General features: G+C 41.4%; 2 protein-coding genes across 2 annotated transcripts; one reads left to right on the forward strand and one right to left on the reverse strand.

Annotated features, from left to right (window-relative positions):
- Nucleotides 1–826: 826 nt before the first annotated feature.
- On the forward strand, nucleotides 827–2,738 carry LOC117232100 (protein pxr1-like). Its single transcript, XM_033491259.1, has 3 exons — nucleotides 827–1,259; nucleotides 1,345–1,476; nucleotides 1,650–2,738. Exons 1-3 carry the CDS (start codon nucleotides 1,255–1,257, stop codon nucleotides 2,368–2,370), a joined length of 858 nt encoding a protein of 285 aa, XP_033347150.1. The 5' UTR covers nucleotides 827–1,254; the 3' UTR covers nucleotides 2,371–2,738.
- LOC117232097 (cubilin) lies at nucleotides 2,550–20,724 on the reverse strand. The gene is made up of 52 exons (XM_033491255.1): nucleotides 20,570–20,724; nucleotides 20,337–20,466; nucleotides 20,058–20,243; nucleotides 19,916–19,957; nucleotides 19,692–19,832; nucleotides 19,509–19,612; nucleotides 19,270–19,417; nucleotides 18,944–19,186; nucleotides 18,490–18,802; nucleotides 18,106–18,425; nucleotides 17,658–18,014; nucleotides 17,433–17,586; nucleotides 17,173–17,354; nucleotides 16,422–17,085; nucleotides 15,821–16,043; nucleotides 15,429–15,746; nucleotides 15,178–15,338; nucleotides 14,755–15,087; nucleotides 14,037–14,530; nucleotides 13,565–13,957; nucleotides 13,214–13,487; nucleotides 12,521–12,754; nucleotides 11,419–11,924; nucleotides 10,804–11,017; nucleotides 10,380–10,745; nucleotides 10,109–10,302; nucleotides 9,879–10,030; nucleotides 9,605–9,793; nucleotides 9,332–9,513; nucleotides 8,996–9,208; nucleotides 8,765–8,911; nucleotides 8,629–8,704; nucleotides 8,454–8,562; nucleotides 8,226–8,385; nucleotides 7,914–8,144; nucleotides 7,593–7,666; nucleotides 7,287–7,516; nucleotides 6,814–7,014; nucleotides 6,596–6,731; nucleotides 6,009–6,345; nucleotides 5,744–5,929; nucleotides 5,485–5,641; nucleotides 5,231–5,408; nucleotides 4,883–5,125; nucleotides 4,652–4,814; nucleotides 4,366–4,580; nucleotides 4,213–4,290; nucleotides 4,028–4,092; nucleotides 3,710–3,950; nucleotides 3,466–3,628; nucleotides 2,979–3,229; nucleotides 2,550–2,883 (listed from the first exon to the last, which is right to left on the reverse strand). Exons 1-52 carry the CDS (start codon nucleotides 20,635–20,637, stop codon nucleotides 2,770–2,772), a joined length of 11,253 nt encoding a protein of 3,750 aa, XP_033347146.1. The 5' UTR covers nucleotides 20,638–20,724; the 3' UTR covers nucleotides 2,550–2,769.
- Between the last annotated feature and the right edge of the window lie 74 nt (nucleotides 20,725–20,798).

Raw genomic sequence — 20,798 nt, forward strand, 5'->3', positions numbered from 1 at the left:
AAAAACGAAAAAAAGGCCTTTATGTGCTCAAGATATCGCGACGATATTTGCTGGAGGTATTCATTGAGAATAGATATCGTATTGCAGAAAGTAAATAGTTCGGTAACTCGTTTGTTACTAAAAACCGATCAACGAAAACTGGCGAGATTTATGGATCCTCGTAAAATGGGTATTTGCGTCTTTTAATAAGCAAAAATATGGCTTCACGATCTTTCACAATTTGAAAAATAGGTATACGTGTTAAAAATAGTCAACAACACATTCTCCAATTTATATTTAAATTAGCTTTTAGCTCTTCAGTTTCTCGCTCCTAGAGTACTTAATACACATAACGTGGAATTTATTCAACGAAAATCAATTCCCGATTGCCACACCCGAATTCGCGTTTAATCTACCAAAGATATCGTACCATCGTAATACGACGCAGTCGTGAAATTTGGCTACTCGGAGGAATCACAATTGGATCAATCTCACCTCAGTTTGTTTATATTACCACCTATGGAAGCAGGCGCAAGAACAATTGCGTGATGAGCGAAAATCTGCGTCTAGAAGCTGCATCCTGGACCTCTAATCCAGTGTCGTTATAACTCCATAAGAGTAACTGGATCCTAACAAAAGACGTGAATGGTATAAGTCGCGTAATATTGAAAATTACCTGTGACACGAATGCTTGTTTGTCACAATGTAGAGCTTCCTTGAGTGGTCCCTGACGTCAGAGACCGTTAGCACGAAGATTAGATATGAACCGACCTAAATATTTTGTTTCGCGGTGGTAGTGAAACGATAGCGGTTAAGCGAAATGTCGGAAACAGGACGAGAAAAATGTGGAAAATTCGCGAAGATATCAAGGATAGAAGATTCGTGCGTAGGATGTGAATAGTCGGTTTTGCTATTTCAGGCGCAGGCTGTTCTAGGTCAAGAACGCACGATACGTTGAAGCGAGGAAGAGTTACATATTCGAACTTCGAACTTTCCGCGTTACGAATTTAGATCGCAATTATTCGTCCACGTATTGCCGATAGATTTTACACTGATATCGAGACCGATACCGTAAGAGCCATTCACGAACTGCCCGATCATCGAGCTGTGAGGCAAGCGTGTTTATCGAGATATGAATGAAGACACAGTATAAGATATAAGAGGACCGACGAACAGCAGTCAGTATTGCGCTGAATCTTGATTTCGGTCGTACGCGATCTCCAGACTCGATACGTATCATTAGAGGATCAAGAGCGATTCAAACGCGGAGCAGATATGCGGTGAGGAGAATATTTTAGTTTTCACGATGTTTGGCCGCGTTAACGTTAGAAAGCGATCATTTTAATTCGTGGAACGTTTGTTCAGGATCTGGGTACTATTTACTATTTTGTTGATTGTCACGGTGCTCGTCTCCGATGCGTTGGCGAAGAAGCCTGGCAAGGAAGTGGAGTCGAAGAAAGGACACGAAAGGAAAAAGAAGGATGTAGCGTATTCGAAGTGAGTTTGAAAAAGCGTAGTATGATGCACCGGATTGTATGCGTCGTGGCGTCAGTTACGCAATAATCGCTTTGCCCTCGGTAGCTTTTATCTGGTCACGGGTGACGGACGTTGCTTCTGCATCATTTCCCCGTGACTAAGTTCTGCTACGATGCTGATTTTCGTTATTTTAGGGAAGGAAAATGGAAGGATGGAGAGGGCAAGAACTTACAGCCGAGGAAGAGGAAGAACAGCGCGTCGGAGGAAAAGAACGCGGAGAGCTACTCTGAAAACGTTGTTGAAAATGAGGAATCAGAAAAGGGACACAAGTCGAAGAACAAGAAACTGAAAGGGAAAGAAAACGCCGACCCTCGAACCAATTCGAAGCACGAGTCTAAGAAGAAAACTAAATATTCTGGTGAGTCTCAAGAAGTGTACCAGAAAGATTCCAAGAGGTTGAAAGATAAGAAATTGAAAGATAAAAAAGTGGAAGAACAAAACAACTTGGAAAATGAAAAGAAGTCAAAGCGGAAAGTGGGAAGTGAAAATCTGGACAAGTCCGAGAAGGTGACGAAGGAAGGTAAGAAGAAGAAGGTCCAGAAGAAAGAAAAACAAACGAAGATGGAGGAAATAGAGGAAGCACCGTTGGAAGTGGAAGAAGAGGAGACTAAAGCGAAGTCGGTGTCGAAAAAAGACAAGAAGAAAGCTGAGAAGAACAAACGCGAAAAGAACAGGAAGAAGCGAGAGATACAAAATGACGAAGAACTAGATACGGAAACTCTGCCAGTTGTGGAAGAAGATCCGAAGATAGAGGAAGCGAACGGAAAGACGAAAAGCTGTTCGGTGGCGGAACTTGAAGAAGCGGAGGACAACGATACGAACGAGAATTGCGCGGATGAATGCAACGAAGCGTGACGTTTGAATAGTTAAACACGAACACATTCGAAAATATCATATTATATTATTCATGATTTATCGATAGGATATTGAGAAGATCGTTGAATTAATTTCGCACGAGTCAACAATGCTCGGCGGTATTGGTTCTAGCCAATACGATATCATAATGAATTATCGACCAATAACAACACGAAACGTTGTACGAAATCTGATTTATTTCATCTCTACCCACATCGCACAAACATTACGTTATTTACAAATAATAGTTGTCGGACAATCGCCTTAATTCGTTTACCTTTTCAAAGCGCGCTACCATAAATATACTGCATTGTTAACATGCGAAATATACATACACTTTGATAGAATAAATATATTTATAAATCGTTCTCTGATGTTTGCACTCAAACGTCTCTTCTCTTAATCCTCTCGGCCATCGAAATTCGCTCTCCAACCGGTTCCAATATTGTTCACCGATGAAATAAATTTCACGATCACCCGATTGCTGCTGGCCACGAACGGTGCCGGATCATCCTGCAAAGACAAATAAGAATTCGATAAAAACATCATTATCACCTTGCTCTTCAAATAGACTCAGCAATTGGTCTTATATTCTGATATCGAATTACCCCTCCACAGTAAGTAGTGGAAAGAACTTCCTCTCCAGTCGATGTGATATCGTAGATTTTCACAACGTTGTAATCGTAAGAGCAGCTCTTTTTCGTGCCGATGTCGAGTACTGGGAAAGTCAAGGCGGCTTTCAGGCCATTTGGCACGGTAATGTCCCAGACACACACCGTGTTATTGCGATATTCGTTGGGGTACATGGGTGACGTAAACGATCCGGCGTAATTAAATATACGACCACCGCAGCCACGACCTGTATGTGATTAATTGTTGCATACAACAAATAATTATTTTACGGCGCGTGATTTCCTCACAGAATTATACACCATTTCCCACTGTTTTCACTTGTTTCATTCCCATTTGCCCTTCCCACGCACGATGCTTCCCACCTCCTACAAAATCTTTATCTATTTCCTAACACGCTCACGCAGCAATTCTCAAACAACGCACTGATTTTCAGTATTAATATCGAACACACTCTGTTCTCACCTGCGTCCGTAGTGGTATATGTGATGTCGTAGAACTCAAAGCTAGATGACCATTCGGACCGAGAATGTAAACTCAGCTTGTTTCCGGTACTGAAAATAGGACTGGGCACATCCATAGAGCACAACGACGCTACCAATTTACCAGTCAAATCACCATCGAACACCTAAGTGAACGCAACATGACCAAGTAGAAACAGAATCTTTGTCAAAGGATGTATAAATAGAAACGCGATTAGAACACTTGCTTGTAAGGAGCTCTTGGTGCACTCGTCCGGGTCGTAGAGCGAGAATTGGTTAAAATATAAAGAGATCGTGCGGTTTTTAGGCGCTGTTATCGTGATCCAACAATCAGTGATACCTTCGTGCACGATTCGACCTTGTTCCGCGGTGAAATTCCGATCGCACGTCGACTTTCCATATTCGAGTTTAAAACCTTTGTGACCAGTGCTAGAACCTTTGAACGTCACGTGCAGTTCGGTGCTGTAACTGTATCGACAAGGAAATTTAACTTTTTATGCTCAAATTTTGTACGTTTGGATTCTGTTTGACAACTCGTTACCTACCTATAGAAATCATGAGGCAAATTGTTGCCACAGTATTTGTACGAAGTGGATGGCGAAAAACCGCCCTATAATTTATTAAACCATACAAATTTGACAATATTAAATAATAATTTGGAAACAACAGTATACAAATATACATATAAAATTTTTAAATGTTATAGGTATTAAAAGATAAGTTTCATTACCGAATCATAAATTTCTGTCAGCATGTTTCCATTCCAAACGAAATTCTCGCCGTAGCCCTCCTCGATGTACTTTCGATTCTGTATGAACATCGTTTCATGATGATACGATAACGATATTTCTGAACTGGATAAGTCATACGTTAAGCAACATACCCTGCCGTCTATGATTTCAACGTAGTCATCTTCGCACTGGTGGGAGTCAGCCAAATCGAAGTCTAAAAATTGTATCCTTAATCTTTCGGTGTATAGGTCTTCGGAACTTATTGTCCAATGACACCTTGTATTCGGTTCGTAATTATTCGGATAATTCGGCGAAGTCAGTATAAGTCTCGAGTTGTTCGCTATTGGGGCGGCATAGGCACATAACGCTGGAAAAATCGAACAACCGTTAAGCATCGAGCATTTTCTCGTTAATTAGTCGATATTTAATTGATTTCACCATCTAATGTGTCAAAGGTGCCCTCGACGCCAGCTCCTTCGAGCGTACCATCGCTGACGAATCGTATCCAAAGAGTGTTGGAACCGGATAATATAGGAAGCGGAGGTTGGTTGCCACAGAATTTTCCTAAAAGCTGGCTAAAAGGTCCGGCGCCGTCGCGAACCTAAACGACGTAACAAGAAGTTAAAGACATAACAATACAAAAGTTATCAGCAGATGGGAAAATTTTACCTCAAGAAAATCGCCAGTACATTCATTGTCGATAGTGGCATTTTTATTGATAGTTTTATTCTTGATATCCATGCTGTTGATAGTAAATTTGATAATTTTTCCCACTGATGTTATCACGTTCCAGTGACAGTCTTCCAGGCTATCGTACGTCGAATCTTTCTGTGTCTTGAATGTCTGACTATGAGAAGTAAGCAAATGAACGACTCCGCCGCAACCTGCTGCGACACTTTTCACAAAAAGTACCTGAGATAACGAAACGATTTGAAGATTAAGCGATTCTAGAAGAAAATGGCTTGTAATACGATTAAAAAGGCTGGAAATTCTAATTATAAACTACGTAGAAGTTACCTTTGCGGTGAAACCAGAATAGTGGCGGCTGTAATCCGCGTGGAACAAAACCCGCATGGAACTTGAGTTAGACTTTATGACTGGCAAATGTTCCGACAGATCTCCGCACAGTTTAGCTAGTCTATTCTGATCGTTTTCCTCCAGGCCCTCGTAGATTGTCACGACATCGTATAAACAGCTGCAAGATTTATAGTGTTATCGTAAAATACCACTGTCACTATAATTCCTTCGAACTTGAATATCGGATAAGATACCTGTAGCTGGACTCGAGTACGAAACTTTCGAAACGGAGAACGATACTCTTGTCTGAAGGTGCTTGGATTTTCCAGACACAGTCCGTCCCTCCGAGGTATATGCCATCGCGTGTTAAGAGTTTAATGTCTCCAGGCTCTGTTATCGTTCCGCCACAGTCTTTCGAGATAGAAAGAAAAAAAGACATCGTTAAAAGACAAATTCTATTGAAAGTTTCGTAATTTTTTGACAGTATTGTTTATGATATGTGGCCATGAGTACCATTGAGATGATATTCGAATAGAAAACCACTTCGTTGAATGAATCTATCGGTTCTAAAGATGATCTCTGCTTTGCTTGTCGCCTTTATTAAGGGTGGCTTATTCTCTCCGCAATAAACATTCTCCTCCATTACATACGTGTCCTCGTATGAAATCGTCACATTGTCGAGGTTACAGTCCTTGCGACCTATGATTAACGGAATCACCAAATGATGAATTTCAGTGATATCTGTCACGTTCTCTTAGTAGCATTTATTCCTGCTTACTGTGTTCGATCTGGAATTCCTTGAAACTGATTATTATGCTTTCTTCTGGCGCCACGATAGTATAATTACAGAAGAAATTTGGCGGATAGAAGTTCGGATACGATGGCGATGTGATAATCTTCCGGTGAGAGGTGGCTTCGAAAACTCCACCGCAGTTCTCCTGCCAAACGGCGCGGAATCCGTCACCCTGGATCGCCTCGTTCGAATGGAAGATAACTTTCATACGATTGCTGGTCGAATTGAATGTCAACGGCGTGTTTCTACCGCAGACTTTTCCAAGATCCTTCCACATTCCTATGGAAGATTTATTCTTTGCGTCTGTCACCCAGTCGAACATCTACATCAGACAAAATATTCGAAAGATAAAATCTTCGACTATCTCGAGTTTTCAACACGTCATATCTCTACTGGTTTCGTGTCTATCGACTGCTTCATTTCTTGCCACGCTGGACAACGATAATAATAAGGCCAAACATAACACACTATCGTTACTTTTCATGCTAACATGGTGCGTCGACGGAGTTCGTCGTCCGGATGAAACGGAAACCTATTGCACAATTTCATTACCATGCAAATTTCTCACGCACCTGTACGTAATCCTTCTCGCAGTTAGGGCTGCTCTCCAAATTGAAACGATCAACGAATACCAGGCCGACGTGATACCCGTTGTCCGCTATTATTTCCCAGATGCACTCCGCGTTGTTGGGATATTTCGCCGGGAACCTGTAGATACACGAAGAGTATGAATGAATCGCTCAATCAGATATTTCTCTGATTCATTTTGCGTCATCGTGTTTTCATTTACTTAGGGGATGATATTTCGCGACTGTTGCCATGAAGTGTGCCTCCACATCCGTCGTTCTCTGGTTCTAGGACGAACTCGAAGTCACTGGGATCCTCTACTGCTGTATATTCGATCCACAGCTGATTGGATATGCTGGTGATGTTATTAGGTTGCTCGTTACCGCAGAATTTGCCGATCTCTGGCGAGAGTGGACCACCGTTCCTAAGAAACAAGCACATTGAAGAATTTGGAAGACGTGTAATCTTGAAACTAGAAGTATCGGAATGCTTTGGAATAACTCCAGTTCTTCTTTAACAGACACTTACTATGGTGTATTTTGGAGGATTTTCGGAGACTTTTATTTATAAAATATAGGTATGTGTACAAAGCTTTGTTTCTCGCACTGATATCTTTGATTCAAATTTCACATTTCAACCGTCGCTAGTTCTAGAGATCTACAGAGGTTTGCAGTAAGTTATTTGTTTCCAAAGTACCTGATACTGATGTAATTCTTGTCACAGCCACCCAAGTGTAGTCTGTTGAAGTGGAGCTTGATCATTTCTCCATTGTCTGGATAATTTGCGTGCCAGACGCAATTAATAGGATAGGATATATTTTTAGGCGCCTGTATCACGTGCGTCAATCCGCTAAGAATGCCACCGCAAGGTTGCCATTCGTACTCGAGGGTGAAGCGCATCGGTGCACCGAAAGTACCGTTCACTATCTACAAATTTCAAACAGATATACGCTATGTGCAAAATGTATGTAACACCATCGTGTTTCCTTCGTTTGAGACTTACGGTCAACTCGTTCATCAGTTTGGGACTTCTCAAATACACCGGTTCCGAGAAGTTGCCGCAAATCATACCGATACCTTGGAAAATAAAAATATGTTCCACCATTCGTCGAATTTTAATGTATGTGATATAACGTGTATTTAAGTCTCACTTTCGTTCTAATCGTGCAAAGGATACTTTTAACGTTTGAAATTTTTCTACAAACTTTTCGAATAAACCTTTTAAATTCAAAAAAACCAACAGCAATTCTTTCGTATTTTCCTCGATTTTAAAAAATTGTCTAGCGATAGAAAGACACGATTCGGTTGACAATGACAATCTTACCACTCAAAGAGATGACCCGGTCCCGGAAGCAATATTTGGTTAAGGCGTATCCACGAATTTCGCCAATTAGGCCAACCACCTTTATCGACAATGTCACTCCAAGATGACTGCTATTTATTAGACTGTTCGGTGCTACTATGTTCCAGAGACAGAAATAGGACGACTCGTTGAAGGGTCGATATTTTGGTGGTGACAGATTACCTTTGATTTCTTGTATCACTCCACCGCAGGCTGAAAGTTTGGATAACAATATTGTTCATCGGACGATTGCACTTTTGATCTATCAAAGGAATATTTCTTTCACGAACGTACGAGGATTCGGTTCGGCACGGTACCGCAATTTGAAACCACGATAGCCTGGTGACGAGTAATAACCGATCATCATGGTATTGCTAGAGCTTATTATCATTCGATCTGTTGAATTCGATCGTATTGTCTTTATCCTGGATTTGAAGCGGAAATCATTGTAAAACTGAAAAAAAGATCAGTTAACGGTTGAAATGGTAAAATGGTAAAAATTGTAAGGTCGTTGATAATTACCGTTACTGTGTAACCCAGTCGTGATTGAATTCCGGGCATGATATCCAAGTCCTGTAATTCAGCAACTACGTAATATCCTACTGGCAATTTAATTCTCCAGTCACAGTATCTGCAAAAGAATAGGAGTAGATAAAGTACGGAAGGTTTAATTTAACATAAATTTTCCATTGCGTACTTTGATCGCGTTGCGATATTGGGATAACCATTCGGCTTGATCGTGCCCATCATGTCAGTGATTTCACCTCCACAGACTGCAATAAACATTATTTATTGTCGTTTCATTTCCATTTCGATTCTCATTTGGTACTCACTTTCTTGACTAGCGGTAAAGTTAAGATTGAAACCCCGGTAGGATACGTATTCGATATCATCGCTTATGAACGTCACTACCGCTTCGTTGGATGCCGTTTCGACGGCTTCGGGTTTCACGAAACCGCAATACTTGCCAATTTCGACACCTGATAAAAAGTAAAAAAAAAGGGGAAGATCATAGGAAGGGTTCATCCACGTTGGGTCTAACTCGTAAGTCTGTTTCTACTTACTCGTTTTATTCACCGGCATCACTTCCTGGATTTGCACGTAATCCTTGCAAGTATGGCGGTTAGGTAAGTTTATATCTAAGAACGTGAACTTCAATGTGTGATCTGCTGGAGCGATTATTCGCCAAGTGCAATTATGATTTTTCGCGTAACCCAACGGATAATTCGGTGATGAGATAAAGCCATTGAGACCTCTAATGATCCCACCGCATAAATCTACAAGAAAAGCAGCAGACTTTAGAAAATTATTTCAAAGGTGTGAATTTGTATGTATAACTTTGATTCACGAATGCAAAATATTTAGAACGAAGTAAATTGCGATATTACATATCATCTAACCTTTGATAGAGAGCACAGCTTTGAAACCATTCTTGGGCTCGGGGACGTCCGTGTAAAAGTGAACGTACATCATATTTTCGGTACTGACCATGCTGCTGGGAGCTGTGTCTTTACAGTATCTTCCTAACAGTCTGGAGTTGCCCGTTCCACCATCCCTGATTTCAACGTACTCCTTCTCACAGCTGAAATTCGTTTCCTCTCTTACTGTTCACGGAACTTGAACGATTTAATATAGCAAGTTAGCTGTTCACTGTTGGTACATCCAAGACTCACTTTAGGGAGGAACTCAAATCGAATCTTTCGATGAAATGGATGAATATCCTTTCTCTGCCAGGTGCTATTGCCGTCCACGTGCACTCGGAATATGTTGGAGGGATGTTCGGGTAATTCGGGGTGGCGATTTCCCACTCCTTCTGCTTGCTCGTCAGGTAGAATTCACCTCCGCAGTTCATGCTCACTTCGCTGAATAATTCATCAAATTTCTTCAGAAAATGTGACTTGACAGGTGTGGAACGTATTAATGGGCAAAAGAAATAGCCGTGATCACCTGTAGGTTAATTTAAAGTTGATATTGGACTGAATACCGTGCGCCTTTACGTATAGGCGATTTCCGGTGGTTTGAAGAGGGGTTGGTGTCACGAAACCGCAGTATTTTCCAGCTCCAAGTAAAGGTGACGCAATCTCTCCACCATTTTTCAACTATAAAAACAGTTAATCACGTATTTGAAGGAATTAAAAGATTATCATTGACACATTTAATATTGAATGCAAATTTACCATGAGAAAATTATTACTGCACGTCGAACTGGGATTTTTTATCGACATCTCAACGATGTTCACTTCTATCGTTCGCCCAGGCCTCACTGTGACCACCCACTCGCACGAAATATCCCAACTATGCGACTGCAACCTCGATGTAACATTATTGATCTCGATCACTCCGTTTGGTCCAGAAAGCTTACCACCGCAAGCTGAGTTACATCGACAATGAACACCCTATATCGTGAATGATGTCCTCGAATGCAAGAGTACTTGAAAATATTTTTACCTTGGTAGACGTATGCGCTGAAGCCCGTTTCGTTCAAGTAGCTATCCGATTCGAACTTCACCGTCATCACGTTATCCGCCTCTATTGCCATCGACGTAGAATTCGATAGGCATAATTTGTGCAATAGATTCGCGTTACTCTCGTCTGTCAGGGCATTGCCGTTGTAAACTGTGACAAAATCTGCCACGCAGTTGTTGCTTTCTTCCAGATCCATGTATAATATTCTAAAGACCAAGTGAGTTCCAGGTGGAGAAGTGAAAATCCATACGCAACGAAGATTATCGGCATAGCCGTGCGGCCAGCCGGGCGACGTGATATCGTATCTACTACTGTTCTGTAGAGCCACTTCCATACTGCACTCTGACACTGTGGCAAGATACAATGTTACGTTTTAATCAACGACATTAACGATCTTCGAACTTACGTTTAACAGCTTCATTTTCCGTATTGCCATCATCGATGTTTCTTGGTATTTGAAGCCAATTAAGGGAGAACCAGCCACCATGTCGAAATACAAGGCTGACATCGATCGAAAATTCTATATTGACTACGTTACCAGTGGACGTGACGGACTGAGCTTGATCAAAATTGTGAATTTCCAACAAAACTGGCGCATTGTAATCGTAACCATCGTACACCTGTTCAAAACACGTAGTCGTTGTTATGGATCCAAAGTCTCTAGTAACCTCCGCGTTTAAAATTATACATGTTAGTTATGATGTATTTTTCAAATTGTTGAGGCCAAGGGTTGTTGTGCCATAGCTAGTGACTTGAAATCTTGTAGCTATCGCATATCAAGAGTTTGATCGCTTAGAATGAAAGTTTAGGAATAGCAAGCGACCTACGGTTGCATTCCTTTAAAAAGGAGAAACATTGTTCTTAGAAGAACTAGCGACGGATTGAGGATGACAAGGATGGTTCCTGATAAAAGGACTGTGAGGAACAGTACTTTTGGAATCGTATAGGTGTTTGAATGATGCCGAGCAACACTTTTCCGCCTGCTATCAAATATTTGAAATATATATGTTTTTATATATACCTTGAGAGAGTTGATGCCAGTATCGAAATTGTTAATATATATATCCGTGATATCGATTCGAATTATCGACCCAAATTCGACTGTGATTCTCCACATGGTGTAGCTCTGTTTATAAGGAATCGGATAAAGCGGAGAAGTGATTGTTCCTACTGGTCCGTTTAGTTCATCTCCACCTATCACTTGGAAATGAGCTCTGAACCCCTTCCCTGCGCCCTCGTTGTCGCTCTTGAACTTGATCCATAATTTTTTCGACGTTTGGACTGGTTCTGCGTTGGTTCCGCAGAAAGTATTGATCAGCTTCCCGATTCCACTGTCCTCTCGTATCTCCAAATAATCCATGTTACAGTCGTCGCTTTGCTGCAGATCGAAGTCGATGAAATTCAGGCGAAGTCTATTTCCGGGCGAGTTGTCCAGGATCCAGATGCACTCGGCGTTTAAGGGGTAACTGTCGGGGTAGTTCGGCGAGGCGATCCCTCCTTTATACGTCTTGTACGTTCCGCCGCATGCTGCAGTTCGATCAATAAGATTTAACGTTCGATTGAGTTAGATAATGGAAACTCAAATTTATCGATTTGACGAAATTGATCGATCTGTTTAGCATCGAAGCTCACGAAAGTATTCGAGCATTCGTGGACACATTTAACGAATATATTATATGCGTCGTACAAAATATTTTGACATTTCATAACTATCTATATTGGAAAAGCTTGAAACAAATCTGAAAATGAAATTTAAACGACCAATTATATGTTACATTAAGTCGCAAAATTCAGTGAAACTATCTGTAACGCTAAATATTAACATGACTATTCATGTTGCATACTAACTTCTTTTTAACTAAATGTATTTTTTTTATTTGTAGCAAATATCTTGTAACTTCCATATGCATTTCCAGATTGGTTTCAAACGTTATATTGGTATCAAATGTATAATCGTGTCTCGTCACAGTGCATACAAAATCGCATAAAAATTCACAGATTAGTTACTACGAATGCAGTATACATTAAATATTCAATGTGTCGCGTAAAAAATCGTTTTCAGTACCGAAAAGTTTGCCAAGAAGATATGAGAAACGATAAAAAAAAGCGGTCGCATCATTTACCTGAATCTAATACGGAATAGGTGAAGGAAAAGCGTGCTAACAATTCGTAGCTTGAGCTCACATGCACGGTAAGTGCATTACCGTTGCTGGTTATCGGCAAGGGTACAGTGTCAGTACCAGCATCCCAATGGCCTCGAGATGGCCCATCCAAACCTTCGCCATCGAACACCTCTAGATGAGTCCAGTCTACCACGTCTAGATCCAAATACGTAAATGTCACAGTGACATGATCGGCTGTTTTAAAAAATAGAAAAAAGAATTAATAATTGGAATACTTATTACGTGAAAGTCACAGGGGAACAAATCTGATAATTCATAATTGCTAAAGTAGTCTTTTAATATTTTGTAACAGAAAATGGAAAGAATCAGTTAGAACTAAAAATAGCTGATAGACTGACAAAATTTCGTAGAAACCTATCGAGAATCACTATTTTATTATCTTGCAATAAATTATGAAAAGATCATAAAAACTAAATGGTAAGAAAATTTTGGTAACACGGGATTAATTGACAACTGAATTAAAAACTGAATTTAAAAACTGTTCCCTTGTAGAAAAAAAAATGGGAAACGTGACTTATCATCTTCTTTCTCTGCACGTTTCAAAATAGATTAGTTAAAAACCTAAACAGATTATCTGAGAAAAAAGAAAGACTGTTTATGATGGGACGACTATCTAATATGGCGGAACTGTACCTAGATCTTCGGCAACCAATATCCATGTACAGCTTCCATCGGAAAGAGCGTCGGTGGTGTAAGTTGCATATGGAACGACGTACCCTTGATCGCGTACAATGATACGAGCGCCGCAGTCTTTACGATACCGTGCTTGGAATCCTTTCGCCCCTAATATTCTGTCTGTTCTCATAACAACTAACATCTCATTGCTGGTTGATTCGTAAGAGGGTGGCAGTTCGTTTCCGCAGTGGGTGCCTAACAACGGCGAGTCCGTTGTCGGCCCATCGTATATCTGTTACAAAAGTCACAATTTTCTACACCTTGTTCCATTTAGTTTTTCCAACTTCAAACAAATATTTAATGTATAACCTGAACATAATCGTCGGTGCAATTCCTACTGTCCTCGATATCGAAGTCCAAGAAGGTCATATTAACGATGTAATTTTGATCAACTTGTATCAACCACTTGCAATTTTGACTATGCGGATAGTTTTTCGGGTAATTCTTGGAGAATATGATTCCTGTATCGGTGGTAAATCTGCCACCACAGGTGATGGGAACGCTTTTGTAACTGGCGTTAAATCCACGGGTCGCATACGTGACGTCGGAGTGGAACTTGACGAACATCTGGTTCCCGAAGCTGGTGTACACTACAGGTTTAGGCGAGTAGCAGATTTCGACTAATTTCGGTGCGCTCTCGTCCTTGCCGCTGAAAATTTGGACCTTGTCGAAGTAGCAGTCCATCTGCTTCTCGGTGTTTATCTAAAAGAACAAGATTAAATACGCGAAAGATTTTTATTCGTCGTTGACTGTCGGAGAACGTTCATCTCAAGATACCAACATCGTGGAGAGTCAGTTCGATGCTGTGCGAGAAATCGACCTCGATCAACCATTCGCAGTCGACGTTCGAGGGATAAGCGGACGGATATCCGGGTGACGTGAACGAGTCGAAGGGCCTTGTCAGATGTCCACCGCAACCATCGACAACCCATTCCAGTCGGAATCCGTTGGAATTGAGGAAACCGTCGGTGACGAATTTCAGGTGTACTTGGTGGTCCGACGAATGAATTTTGGGTGGAAGGACGTTGGAATCACAGAATTTCCCGAGCTGCGTATGAGGACCACCGTCGTAACCTTCGTACACCTCCAGATAGTCATAGTCGCACGAGTTGGTATAGCTCATCCCTTCGAGGTCAAAATGAGAGAAGGTGATGTTGATCTTGTTGCCTATAGGGGCGTCAATCGTCCAGCTGCAGTTTGCATTTTTCTCGTACGTGTACGGGAAATTGGGAGATTCTATCACGCCGTAGAAGCCGTGTAATGTGTTTTGGCATACTGTAAAAGGAATGCGTTTTGTTATATATAGATACATTCAATAATTACATAATGAATAATTAAGGTCCATTAGTTTACCACTGAACCTATACAAGTAAAAAATTGGCAAGGTGTAGGAAGAAACAATTTGATACATAATACATGTATATCGGCAGGTGTCAAGCACCGATGCAAATGGATCAATCAATAAAATTTTAACGCAATCGCCGAGGAAAGCGACTCACCTGTTTCATATTTCAGATGGAAACCGCGACCAGAATTCGTAAAGTCGGAGCGGAACTCTATGTTTAGCACGTTACTCTTCGACATAATAATTTTTGGATAAGGATATTGACAGTATCTCTGGCCGTTTCGACGATTATTCCCTTCGTATATCTCGATATAGTCGTATCTACACTTCGTGTGCTCCTCCAGTTGCAGATCGACTATTAGCAACCGTATCAAACTGCCCGCCGCCACCGCGATCGTCCATTTACATTCCGCTCGGTGCATGTACGGTTCAGGATAATTCGGAGATATGATGTCGCCGGTGACGCCGTTCATAGTTCCACCACAGCCTGAAACATCGAAGAAAACGATTTTCGATCTCAGAAATATTCTTTAGTCGATCGTTAAACTTTGTATCTTTCGAAGAACTCATCTTGTACCTATGGTCGTGCTGTCCCATTCTATACGGAATCCGCTGAACGATATCGTTTGGTCAGATACAAATTTCAGGTACAATTGACTGGTCTGACTAATTATTTCCGCGGGGACATCGGTTTTACAAAATTTTCCGATCAATGGAGAAGTTGCATAGCCACCGTTCCTAATAAGAAGTGAAGAAAATCGTTTATTATATTAATTTCTTTTCAGGACATTTGAGTATATATTAGAGCATTCAAAGTTTAAAGTCTACCTGATTTCTAGATAATCGAAATCGCAATTTGGATGATTTTCCAAATGGAAGTGCGTCACATTGAGAATCACCTTTTGCTTGCTTGGAGCTTCGATCACCCACGTGCATTCCCTTCTGTTTGGATAATTTTTCGGATAATTCGGCGATTGAATAACGCCCGTTACCTTAACGAAATGACCACCACAACTTTTCCTGGCGTCGAGGAAGAGATACGTGGCAGTAAATCCTTCGCGGGTTATCGTCGAATCGGAACGGAAAATCAAAGTCAATTCGTTGCTTTGCGTCATTATTATCGGCGGTTTGGTATCGCCACAAAAGCTATGAAATTGAAGAACAACATCGTTATTGACAATTCCAAATCGTCCGATCGTCATATGAAAATTCAAACATACGTTCCTATCTCCTCTTTGTTGGTCATGTAATTTTCGTATGCCTTGACATAGTCGTGTTGACAACGAATTTGTCTTTCCAAATCGAATGTCAACCAGGTGAGTTGCACAACATAACCTAGCGGGGCCTGTATCGTCCATATGCATGTTTCGCCGTTGCGGTAGTGGCCGTATTCGGTGGTCGTCTGAATCGTTCCGCTGGTTTCTGTGTATAATCCTCCACATCCTTTGGAATAAATCATGTGTTACGAATTCATCGAATAACTCGCAATCCAGTAGAAATTTAAGAAAGAAGCTATTCGTTTATTTTGGAAAATATCCAATTCGAAATCGTTAAACGAAGCACTACCATTAAATCACGGATTTTCGCGCATTTTCCGGCGCAATTTGAGGGCGCAAAAATGCACGTAATATGCGAAAGTATGTAAAATATTCAAAGTACTGATCCAGTTATAGTGTTTAGTTATATAATTTAGATTCATTCGTTGAACGATTTTTATAAAAGTATAAATTTGCACAAAGATCAGCAGTTTCGTTATCATCTGCACAAAATTCCTTTAATTCCTCGGTATTCTTATATTTCCTCCTGCAATATTCCACTTACTGTTTGTAATCGTCGTGTAATTCGCCCGGAAGTGGATTTGGCTATGGACCCAAGCCTTGGACTGATACTTGAGCAACATAACATTTTGTGTGGAATAGAAGTTTAAACCGTCGGAGGATACGATAGCGTTACAAAGATGAGCGAGACGCGGAGCGTTCTCGTTGGGGCCGTCATACACATCGAGAAAACTTGTCACACAAGAGGGTAGCCTGTTTTCTCCAAGCAGCGCGTCGTCTTCAAATGGCCAGTTGTATGTATCCTGCCAGTTGTATCTCTCTGGCCAGTTGAGAGTGGAAACTCTCCAGTGATTCCAATGATGAAATCTAATCGGCCTCAGGCTTCTATATGGAATCCTCGGCTGAGTACTAATATTCATCTCGAGCATATTTAGTACGATTCTTTTGTTAGGCGGTTGCTTGATCTCGTAGACACAGTCAACGGTATCAATCCCGTCTGCAGTCATGGATGATTCGATAATTGCTGAATCGTCTGTGAATAGCTTGCCACATACTGTGTTATAGGAGAGGGTGAAGCTGCCATCTGAGTACATTTTAGATGTGAAAATGATCAGCAACACGTTCGTGCTCGACTTTATCGTGGGCGGAGTCATAGTACCACAGTATCGTTGGAGCAATGGAGATTCGCTGGTATCTCCATCGTAAATCTGATAAAAAAATGAATAATGTCAAAATATTTCTATCTTACAAAATTCATTTTAGAATTCGGAAGTGAAGATTGGGAGAGAAGATACCTCGAGTTTTTGCATTCGACATTCGGTATCCGAGAGCTCTAACTTAGGCCAGGTAATTTCTATCCGTTTACCAACAGCTGTCTGGATTTTCCATTCGCATTCTATATCTCGAATATTTGTGATCGTAGGACTACTAACGGTACCGGTAGGAGTGGTATATACGTCGTTACAACCAGGAACGCCTGAAAAAATGGCGATTTATAATTTTGGATGACTTGAAGGAAGTAGAAGTTCGAATTTATTCTTGAAATTTCAATTACCTTCGATGGCAGAGTAGTGAATTTGGAAGCCAGCATCTTGTCCAGCACTGTCAGAGTGGAAATAAATTACAGCTTTGGAAGCTGGCACAACAAGAGGCGGCGGATGAGTGTGATTACAATAAAGCCCCAGTCGTTCGTTATGTATAGTGCTGATCTGTGAACAATCGACAGAAATACGAATATATTTATATGAACGTGGAGAGTGACTCGACAAATCACACTTACCTCGAGGAAATCGGCTTCGCAGGATGGATGCTCCTCGAGCATCAATTGCCCGAAATGAATCTGTATTCTCTTTGAGGATTTAACGGTAATCGTCCAGTAACAGTCTCTGTTCGGCGGATATCTACCTGGCGATCCGGGAGAACTGATCGTGCCGTAATCATTCGTCAAAGTGCCTCCGCAAACGGGCTCGATACTATTCCATTCAAACGCGAATCCGTCGTGGGATATGCTGTTATCCGAATGGAACCAAAAGTACAGAGAGTTGTGAGAGGACACGATATTTCCATTCTTGAGGGGGAAAGTGTTGCCGCAAAATCTGCCAATCATCTGACTACCGGCGTTCCTGCCGTCGTGTATCTGAAACGCGTCATCCAATTAACGGCTTGATCGACGATACGAGTAGAATATGACGAAAATAAATGGAAATATAGATCGATCGACGTGATACCTGTAAAAAGTCGTATTTACAGTCGGTCGAATGTTCTAGGTTAAAACGGGTGAACGTGACGTTCAACACGAGCGAACTGTTGGTGACTAGAACCCAGGCACAGCTCAGTCCGTGCTGATAAACGTTTCCACCGATCGGGAACTCGAGATGTCCCAAGGGATTGCGGGACACACCGCCGCAGGTCTGCCGTGGCGTTTCGCATCTGTTGCCAGTGTACGTCGACGGACAGTCGCAGGTTTGCACGCCGTTAGAAATCACGCAGACACCGCTATTTTTACAGGGATTCGGTACACATGGATCTCTGACGTCACACGTGCTCCCTGATATAATTCGAAATATTATTTATCGTTGGCTAAATGGCAATTAAGAATAATATATTCTTACCGGTGTATCCAGCATTACAGATGCAAGTGTAGGTGGTGCCATGGATAGTGCACTTTCCGTGCACACAAGGATTACTAGCGCAAGGTGAATGAGCAGATATCTCGGTCGATTGACAACCGTTCGGGCCGAGTCCATCGCCCACCATACCGGCTGGACAACGACAGATCACGTAGGCGCTCGTGAGAGCTGGGTTCTCGATGCATGTGGCTAACGGATGACAGCCGCCGTTGTTGATGGCGCAGCTACCAACGTAGACACAAGTGACACCGTCACCGCTGTATCCTCTGGGACAGGGACCGCACATTCTTGAACCCTGTTTAACATTCATGTATGTTCTAGCTCGTTCAAAAATTTCTTCAATTTATCTCGTTGTACATTGATATATACGATATCTCAATATGTACTTTATTTGACAAATATTATTACTGGTACTGGCATGAATTTTCTAAATTACCATGGTATTGATGCATTGAACTCTGGGAGCTGTGCTGCAACCTCCGTTGTCGATCATACATTCGTCGATATCCGCACAATAATAACCATTCCCTGAGTATCCTTGAGGACAAGAATCACAGAAGAACGTTCCGGGAGCATTTCGACAAGCAACCCAAGGATTCACAGAACACGGTCTATGGTTTTCGGAGCATTCGTCCACGTCTTTGATACAAGCTGGATTAGTACCCTCGGATTGCCAACCCTGAAAGAATACAAAATTTCGATTGCATACAGGAAACGATGAAATTATGATAGATATGAAATTAGATGTTTTGTGGTATATACTTGGTCGCAAATACAGGTGTAACCAAGTGGAGAACCTTCTTTGCTAACGCAGACACCGTGACCACATAGTTCATTGGAGTTTTCCGGTTTGCAAATGGAAGACTTCTTCGTGCAATGGAGACCGTACCATCCTGCTGTGCAATCGCAACTGAAAAATAAGTAAAATAAAGTTAGTAGACGTAGAATATCGTAAAACACTGGTGTAACAGTTTCTCATGAGAAACAAACTGTTTAAGAACCTGTACGATCCTGGAAGATTATGGCAGGTGGCTCCATTTTGGCATCCAAGATCTGTTCCTAATAGTCGGACGCACTCATTTACATCCACGACGCAATTTGGACCCTATGGCGTGCACGCAAATAAATATTTGTATAGAAAACTTAGAAGAAATAGTTAACTTCGTTAATATTTTACTATTTACCTCCCAATTTGATGGACAATGACACTGGTATCCTTCGTAAAGATCCTGACACGTACCACCATTCAGACAGGGATTGCTACTACATTCGTTTGTCTTCAGCTTCAATTCTATCGATTTTACTTTTTCTTCTATTCGCTTTACCTAGACATATTTCAACAGTTATTTAAATATTCTCTGCTAAATATACGTCATGCAAAATGTTTAGTCGGAACTTTTGTACATACTCGAGCCATCATATGAATTCTTAAGTTCATTCCAGGCGTAGACTGCAAGTGATCAATTGAACGAAGTGTTAATTATTAAACATCGGTTAAGTTCAACAAAATGATTCGTCGTAAAGAAAATCTTATTTCAAGAGATACTTACTCGATTTGCTGATTGAGCTCCCGGCTGCAACGTGCTATTTCCTTCTCCAAATCCTCTCATCATGGCTATTCTTTTCTCCAAACCCTCGGGACCCTCCACAACCTGTATCAATCGTTGTAAATTCGATTCCACTTCGCTCAGGTATCCCATTCTCCATCTTTCGATTAAACGTGTCGCGCTTACCGCCTAAAAAAAAAAAGAAACGAGACGAATTACGTCATTAACGAGAAAATCATCCGTACCACTGTTCAGTTCTTGAGGAAAATAGTGTCTCCATACAGCGTTCGCGACTTCAAGCAAATTAATTTCGTTCACGTTTAAGTGGCCATCTCCCAAGATCTTCAGGGTGATGTTCTTGTCCTTCGCGGAGGAAATGAACAGATTTCCGTCCCGAGACTCCAACACAGGCCTGGAACGCGTTAAAAATTACGTTTTATGCAATGTGGTACGAGCAGAAAGTTTTTTTCCTTTCGGATGAAGATCGGATCTGGCGGAAATTGTGTTCTCCAGACCTTTCGTCCATCCATGCCGCGCAGAATCCCAACCAAGTCAACAGCAACCATTGCGATCTCGTAGCCATGTCGTTACGATGGTTTGAAGCGTACGCGATCGAATTTTTATTATAGCATCTCTTGCCGGATGCTACACGTGATCTTTCTCGTTTTGAAGTTCGTAGAAGACTGCATCGAATGGTTAGAAACGATGCATGTCGTCGGTCGAAAGTGGGCGTATTTCAGTACA

The sequence above is a fragment of the Bombus vosnesenskii genome, unplaced genomic scaffold (assembly GCF_011952255.1).
Source record: "Bombus vosnesenskii isolate JDL3184/JDL3185 unplaced genomic scaffold, Bvos_JDL3184-5_v1.1 scf7180000013284, whole genome shotgun sequence".
In the NCBI taxonomy this organism is placed as follows: Eukaryota; Metazoa; Arthropoda; class Insecta; order Hymenoptera; family Apidae; genus Bombus; species Bombus vosnesenskii.

Coding starts and splice junctions, on each gene's coding strand:
- LOC117232100 (XM_033491259.1), top strand. Junction 1,477..1,649: donor AAGGATGTAGCGTATTCGAA/GTGAGTTTGAAA, acceptor TCGTTATTTTAG/GGAAGGAAAATGGAAGGATG.
- LOC117232097 (XM_033491255.1), bottom strand. CDS start 20,637: ATGGCTACGAGATCGCAATGGTTGCTGTTGACTTGGTTGGGATTCTGC. Junction 20,467..20,569: donor GCGGCATGGATGGACGAAAG/GTCTGGAGAACA, acceptor AACGCGTTCCAG/GCCTGTGTTGGAGTCTCGGG. Junction 18,015..18,105: donor GTAAATACGACTTTTTACAG/GTATCACGTCGA, acceptor GACGCGTTTCAG/ATACACGACGGCAGGAACGC.